The sequence below is a fragment of the Notechis scutatus genome, chromosome 5 (genome assembly GCF_049901735.1).
Source record: "Notechis scutatus isolate UNSWTSFEM ecotype Mainland chromosome 5, rNotScu1.2, whole genome shotgun sequence".
In the NCBI taxonomy this organism is placed as follows: domain Eukaryota; kingdom Metazoa; phylum Chordata; class Lepidosauria; order Squamata; family Elapidae; genus Notechis; species Notechis scutatus.
In genome coordinates this window covers 64,712,113-64,719,612 of record NC_142013.1, presented here as the reverse complement: position 1 = coordinate 64,719,612, position 7,500 = coordinate 64,712,113, and the positions used below count along the sequence as shown (strand labels likewise).

The following is a 7,500-nucleotide window of genomic DNA, read 5'->3' as shown; positions in this document are numbered from 1 at the left end:
TCGTTTTTCTCCTTCTACAGTTCAATGGATTTGCAATAGCCTTCTGCTCCCTATTCTTCTTGGCAGGTATAACTTGTTGATATCACTTCGTAGATGTAAAGTGTGGTGCATATTCAAAAGTTTACATGTTTTCTGGCCCAGGTTTTCCAATTTAGCCACAGTCCAGTTGATGATTCCAGCTGAGTAGCGTATCACTGGAACTGCCCATGTATTAATGGCTTTAATTATGTTTCCAGCATTCAGCTTTGATTTTAATATTTTGTGGACCCTCCTGATGTATTCCTTTTGCGTTGACTCTTTCACTTTTCCATTCAAGATATTATCTGCTTCCAATATGCCTAGGTATTTGTAACCACCATCCCTTGCTAATGCTTTCACTATGCTTCCATTTCCCAGTTCTAGTCCTTCTATTTTTTTCCATTTTTCCTCACTTCCATTATTATTATTATTACTATTATTATAGAACTTATTCCAATGTAATGAACATTGTTGTAAATATTATTATTATTAATATGATTATTATTTCCTAAAAACATTTGTACCCAGACAACACACTGTTTAACTAAAAATGGAATTTTATATGCTATAAAGTAAAAAATATATTTAAAAAGGCTATCCTGTATAATTTTATTTCCATTAATTGATAGTCAGTTTTATAACAATTTTAATTTAACTGTTGCAGATTAATTTATTTTTTCTATAGGTAAGAAATAAATCAAATATATGAAACCAAAAACTTTAGAATATATAGGAAATTATACCAGAGTTTTGAATGGAATAGTATGAACAATAAATTATTTAAAAAACAAAAATAATATGTAATTATTTTTATTGCCTGCTGGCCAATTCCGAAGCTTTTATAACAACTGCATGTTCCTCCATTATAGAAGTATAAACATAAAGGTACCTAAACAGAGAAAATAAATATGGTTGCTTATGTTTTTCCCTGCAGGTTTGCAATGCTTTAACAGAAATATACTCTCTGAATTAAATGCTACATAGCAACAAGGATAGAATTAAGCTTAGCCATGCTAGATTCTTTCAAGAAAAGATTAAGGGTACTGTGGAAATATAATGATCAATAACTGTGACATAAGCATTTTATTATATTTTTGAGCTAACAAGCACAAAATAGTAATATTCCTAAAGCTAACAACCCTACATTCTGAATATCATTGCCATCAATGGCATTAAACTTGTGTTACATTGTCTTTCCAGGTTTAACAGTGTTGATGGAACTTATACATACTTTACAATACCAAAGGGTCAAGTAAACTCTGCATAGATATAACTAATGTTGTGTCATTTACTTTCAGTATATTTCCATGACAGACAGCATAAATCTCTACAAGTAATCCTTGACTTGCAACTATTCATTTAGTGACCATTTGGAGTTACAATGGCATTGAAAAAGTGACTTATGTCAGTTTTTCACACTCATGACTATTACAGCATCCCTGTGTTCATGTCCTTCTAATGAAGCAGTTTTTCTTGGGGTTGCTAGGATAAGAAAGTGAAAGTATGTCAATTACAACAGTATAGGTCAGTGATGGCTAACCTTTTCAGCACTGAGTGCCCAAAGTGTGTGTGTGTGCGCGCACATCCCCAAAATGCAATATGTGCATATTCCCCATGCATGTGCCTCCCCCTCCCCCACACATGCCCCCTGCCCCTGCACATGTGCAGCAGAGACCCAAAGACCAGCTAGCCAGCAAGAGGCACATGCACGCATGCGCAGCAGAGCTGAGCTGGGACGATGGCTCATGTGCCCACAGAGAGGGCTCTGCGTGCTACTTCGAGCACGCGTGCCATAGATCCACTATCACAAGTATAGGTAAAAGGCAGGATTATTCTTTTATTTTTTGCTTTTCTCTAAGTTTTGTACTTTAATTCCAATAAGCTCTGCATAGTATTTAAAAGTTAATGTGTGTGTGTGTGTAATACATATGTATAATACACACACACACATGTATGTATATGTATTATGCACACACGCACACCCATGCACACTCACATGTTTTGTAAAGTCCACCAATTATCTACTGTTCTTGATAATAAATAATCAACATGCCTATAAAGCACCAGTCTGTTAATCTAATTAATTTTGCTACTTACAAAGGTCAATATGTTAGAAAAAAATAATCTGTTTTCTAGAAATATTTTCACCTTTGTTGTTGTTGTTAGTTGTGAAGTCGTGTCCAACCCATTGCAACAACATCCATTTAAAACTTTCTTAAATCACAATTTTGTTAAGGTATTTCCTTTTAAATTAAAATCCTTTAATAAGATATTTTCCTCCTAATCTTAGTTTCAGGAAGAAGGCAACTGATTGGAGATTTTGATGTTCCATGCTGTTTATAATATTGGTCTTAGGTTGTAAATCAGTAAGATCCAAAGGTATTCAAGAAAATGAGGTTTTTTTTACTATGAAACATCTGTATAGATTGCATAGTGGCTAAGAATGTGTTGTAAATGTTTTAGCTTCCAAGTTCCTCCACTCAAAATCAGCCAGAAGAGACTCAATTCCTGTGGTCTCCTCATAAGAAACAGAAGTCATTCCCAGATCTTTTTTCCAGAGATTTTCTTCTGCTAGAAAACTGACTCGTAGCTGGTGATTCCATGATAGTGGTGTTCCCAGTTGTGAAGCTGCTTGCAAGGACATCTGATCCACCAACAGTCTTTACTCAGAAATCTTTGAGTAGAAGTAGAGTTGTTTCTGTCTGTATTCTTCTATTAGGCTTTTTTTTACTCCAGCCATAAACCATTTTTAGAAGGTAACTGCTACACAACTTACTATCCAATATATTTTTAACACTTTTTAAAACAATATATAATTCTTCATCCTTAGTGAAAATTCAGTATAACATCCTTATAATACTGAAATAATCTCCAAGAAATCATTATTGGTGTTATTTCCAGGGAAATGATCTGGCACTGCAGCTTTATTAGTGGATTTCATGTATCTTCCAGGCAAACAACTAGAGTATAGTTGACTTCAAATGGAAATCTGCTTGGAAAATGTGAGGACAATGACCAACAATACCATTTACTGACATACTCATAAATGATATTACCAATGATTATTGTTGACAGATAGATATAACCACATTTGCCCAAGCCTCTTCTTTGGAAACTAAGCTGGCAGTTGTTTCAATCAATCATACAATATCCCATGGTACAATGCTACACAAGAAATGATAATGTTTAACCTTTTAATGTCAGAATGTCAAAAATAACAAATTGAGATGGTTTTCAACATTTTTCTTAAAAAGTCACACCCAGTTATATTATTGGGTAATATCGAGAGATTGTGATTTGTATAGCACCAAGGAAAGGGGGATATATTAAAACAAATGTAGTTGATAAAAAAGGGATGATAATTTTGTGTTGAGAAAAGGGTTTAGCTTTAGCTTTATCCTCTGTGAACATTGTATATCATAAACCAGCTACACACCACAAAAATATTAATGCCTACTCTTTTTCTCTCTGTGTGTGTACCAAGAAATTAGAAAAACACTTTGTTTTTCCATTCAGAAAAACAAAAAATTCCTTTTGCCCCAAAATATGATAAATCACTGCTTTTATATTAGAATGTGGTTGTTATTAATCTTTATTTTTCTTTTCAGAGCTGATGTATACAGTTGAACTTGCTGGAGGGCTTGGTGCTATTCTGCTACTACTTGTTTGTTTAGTGACTATTTACAAGTGCTACAAGATAGAAATTATGTTATTCTACAGAAACCATTTTGGTGCAGAAGAACTAGATGGAGGTAAGCAAATATACTTCAATATATATTTTACTTGAATGTGAAACATTCTAGTAAACAAGCTGTACTATAATTAAGAGCATATGATCACTAATGAAGATAAAAATAAATTCATTGATTTTTTCTTGTGAAATTTTACTGCAACAGCTATTGCATCACTCCAATTTCCTAACCTCAGAAACAACATATCATAAATTCTGCTTCTTACTGTTTCCATTTTGTTACTTTCTAAAGTACTGTACAAGAGTTGTTTGTATTTTTTCATATTACTATGAATATTGAATATTAATTATTATGAATATGGTGGACCAGCCAAGATGGCACTGACGATGGCTGCTTTGGTGAAATGCTCTCTAATGGTTTCTTTATTCCTTATTATTATCTGCAATTCACTACGGATTTCATACTCACAAGACCATCTGCTAAGAATTAGGCAATGTTTCCTTAAGGAGCGGCTTTCTGATTCCTCACCCCCCCATCTTTGCAAACATGGAGGAGATTCTAACTAATTCCCCAGTGCTATGGATTACAACAAACAAAGGAGGAAAGCGGCAACGCCAAAAAAGGAGACGAGGTAAACGAGCGGGAATTTTAAACAGACTAAGGAATATGGGGGGAAACTCCCTTCAATCTTTCAATCTTTCTGACTAATTTATGCTCACTTGCTAACAAAATGGATGAAATTCATCTCTTAAATAGATGGAATTCTGATTTCTATAGTTCTGCAGTTCTTTGTTTTACTGAAACCTGGCTTAATCCACAAATTCATAGGGACAACACCATATACATCCCAGGACATTTAGATCAGACAGCATGTAAATTGTCTCACCAGAGGCAAAAAAATTCTTTAGACCACTACTACACAACAGTAAAAAAATGCTTATAGGTCTTTACCACGAGCAGCTGTGGGACACTCTGACCACTGCATGATTCACCTTGTACCTGCCTACAGACAAAGACTTAAAACCATGAAATCAACAATTAAATCAGTGAGGACTTGTTCTGATGAGGCAAAGCTGAAACTCCAGGCCTGCCTTGATTGCGCTAATTGGAATGTTTTTGAAGATGCTTCTGCAGACCTAGATGAGCTCACAAATACTGTAACATCATATGTCAGCTTCTGCGAAGACTTATGTGTATCAACAAGGAACCTGCAAATATATAGAAACAATAAACCTTGGTTCACAGCTAAACTTAAGCAGCTACATCCTTACAAAGAGGAAGCCTACAGAAAAGGTGACAGAATGCTATACAATCAGGCTAGAAACATATTAACAAGAGAGATCAGAGCAGCAAAAAGAAGCTACCCTGAAAAGTTAAGGAATCAGTTCTCAACAAATGAACCAGCAAACATGTGGAAAACTCTTAAAAACATCACTGGCTTCAGCAAACCTCCTTCCCAGGCATAAGGGAATCAACAAATAGCAGATGACCTGAATGTGTTTTACTACAGCCGCCTATCTCCACAACCCACATCTAAAACATACAAACAACAGCCAAGCCTCCTACAACTGGCCCCAATCCATTGGGTTCACAACTTCTGGTGATCACAGAAAAAGAAGTGCAAGACAAGTGTGCTTTCTCCACTTCTTTTCTCCCTATATACCAATGGCTGCATCTCAAACAATCCATCTGTTAAAATACTGAAGTTTGCTGATGACACAACAGTGATTGGTCTCATTCTAGACAACAACAAATCCGCATACAGACAGGATGTTATACAACTTGCCTCATGGTGTAACCGGAACAACCTGGAACTGAACACACTCAAAACCGTAGAAATGGTGGTAGACTTTAGAAGAAACTAGAAGATACTACTAGAAGAAACTAGAAGATACTACTACCTCTTACAATACGAGACAACACCGTATCAACAGTAGAGACCTTCAAATTTCTAGGTTCTACTATATCACATGACCTAAAATGGACACCTAACATCAAAAACATCATCAAAAAAGCACAACAAAGAATGTTCTTTCTGCGCCAACTCACAAAGCTCAAACTGCCCAAGGAGCTGCTGATACACTTCTACAGAGGAATCATTGAGTCTATTATCTGCACCTCTATAACTGTCTGGTTTGGTTCTGCAACCCAACAGGGCAGACACAGACTTCAGAGGATAATTAGGACTGCAGAAAAACAATTACTACCAACCTGCCTGTGATGACCCGTAGTGTCTCAAAAATAACACAAAAACTAAAACATGAATCAATGTAATGCCTTCAACTTAGCTTCGCTGTTTTATTAATCACAGTTTAAATTCAAAAAGTAAATAATGAAGCAAAAGGAAACCAAAAACAAACCGTATTGATGAGAGTTCCAAGGCAAACCAAGATAATTAATCACACATTCCAGGAAGATAACCGGGGAGAATACATGGGAAGAATGCCAACAAAAATAAACCTCATCTAAGGAAAGCACTAATTTGACTTCAGCGTCTGTGAACATGAAGTTCCAAACTCTTATACAGAGCTCACAGCTGCAACCCATGAGGAGGATCATGGCCCTCTCCTCCTGAGTAGAGCACACTTTTCCCTGATCCTCTCATCCCTAGGGTGGATAGGGGATGGTCCTGGATCCTCCTCTGATTGCTCAGCTGGCCTCTGCCCTTCCGCAGCCTTTTCCACCACCTCTGGAGCCATACTTCCACTCCCTGTTGGCTGTTCCTCCTCTTCCTCAGAGTCAGTCTCCACCAGGGGCATGACACTGCCTTCAATCGAGGACCTGTATACTGCACGAGTCAAAAAGAGAGCTGTGAAAATATTTACAGACCCCTCACATCCTGGACATAAACTGTTTCAACTCATTCCCTCAAAATGACGCTATAGAGCACTGCACACCAGAACAACTAGACACAAGAACAGTTTTTCCCCAAAAATCATCACTCTGCTAAACAAATAATTCCCTCAACACTGTTCAACTATTACAAAGTCTGCACTACTAATCTTCTCATCACTCCTTATCACCCATCCCCTCTCACTTGTTGTATGACTGTAACTTTGTCGCTTGTATCCTTATGATTTTTATTGACTGTTTCCTGGTATGATTTGATTGCTTATTGTACCCTATGATTATCATTAAGTGTCGTACCTTATGATTCTCGACTCCTGATGAATGTATCTTTCTTTTATGTATACTGAGAGTATTACACCAAAACAAATTTCTTGTGTGTCCAATCACACTTGGCCAATAAAGTGTTCTATCTATCCAACTATGAGTATTTATGTTCTAGTCATGTATAGACTAATAATTGTTTATATTCTTAATAAATACTAAAATAAATAAATAAATGGTAAAATTATGCTCCTTAATTTGCCTCTGGGCATACAATGATTACAGAATTTATTGTACAAGGTTTAACCTATAAAACCTTTCATGGGTTTATACTCTGTGGTTAAAAAACCTTTTATCTAACAGTATTAATTTTCAGTAAATCCAGCTAAGTTATCTCACAATTTTAGCCCACCTATGCATTATCCCTCAAATTGCCCAAAAGTGTTTAACGATTAACAGATTAACAGAGTTAGAAGGGACCTTGTAGGTCTTCTAGTCTAACCCAGGGATCACCAAACTTTTGGATCTCAGGGACCACCAAACTCATAATTTTAAATCCTGTGGACCATTAATATGAATTTTGACTTGACAGTGGCTTGCTGACTATGGTGAGAAAGTAGGTCCCATATTCCAAGGCTGCAGTAGTCATAAGATTGGCTCTTTGGTCATTCCAGAGCAG

The 7,500-nt window shown here is 36.1% G+C and overlaps 1 protein-coding gene across 1 annotated transcript in view; it reads left to right on the top strand.

Moving 5' to 3' along the window:
- The window catches only part of IL1RAPL1 (interleukin 1 receptor accessory protein like 1), a 1,416,302-nt gene that overhangs the window by 1,363,308 nt on the left and 45,494 nt on the right, over window positions 1-7,500 (top strand). Inside the window, exon 9 of the mRNA XM_087966890.1 lies at window positions 3,627-3,770. Coding sequence (XP_087823016.1) covers window positions 3,627-3,770 — 144 coding nt within the window. The remainder of the gene's footprint in view (window positions 1-3,626; window positions 3,771-7,500) is intronic.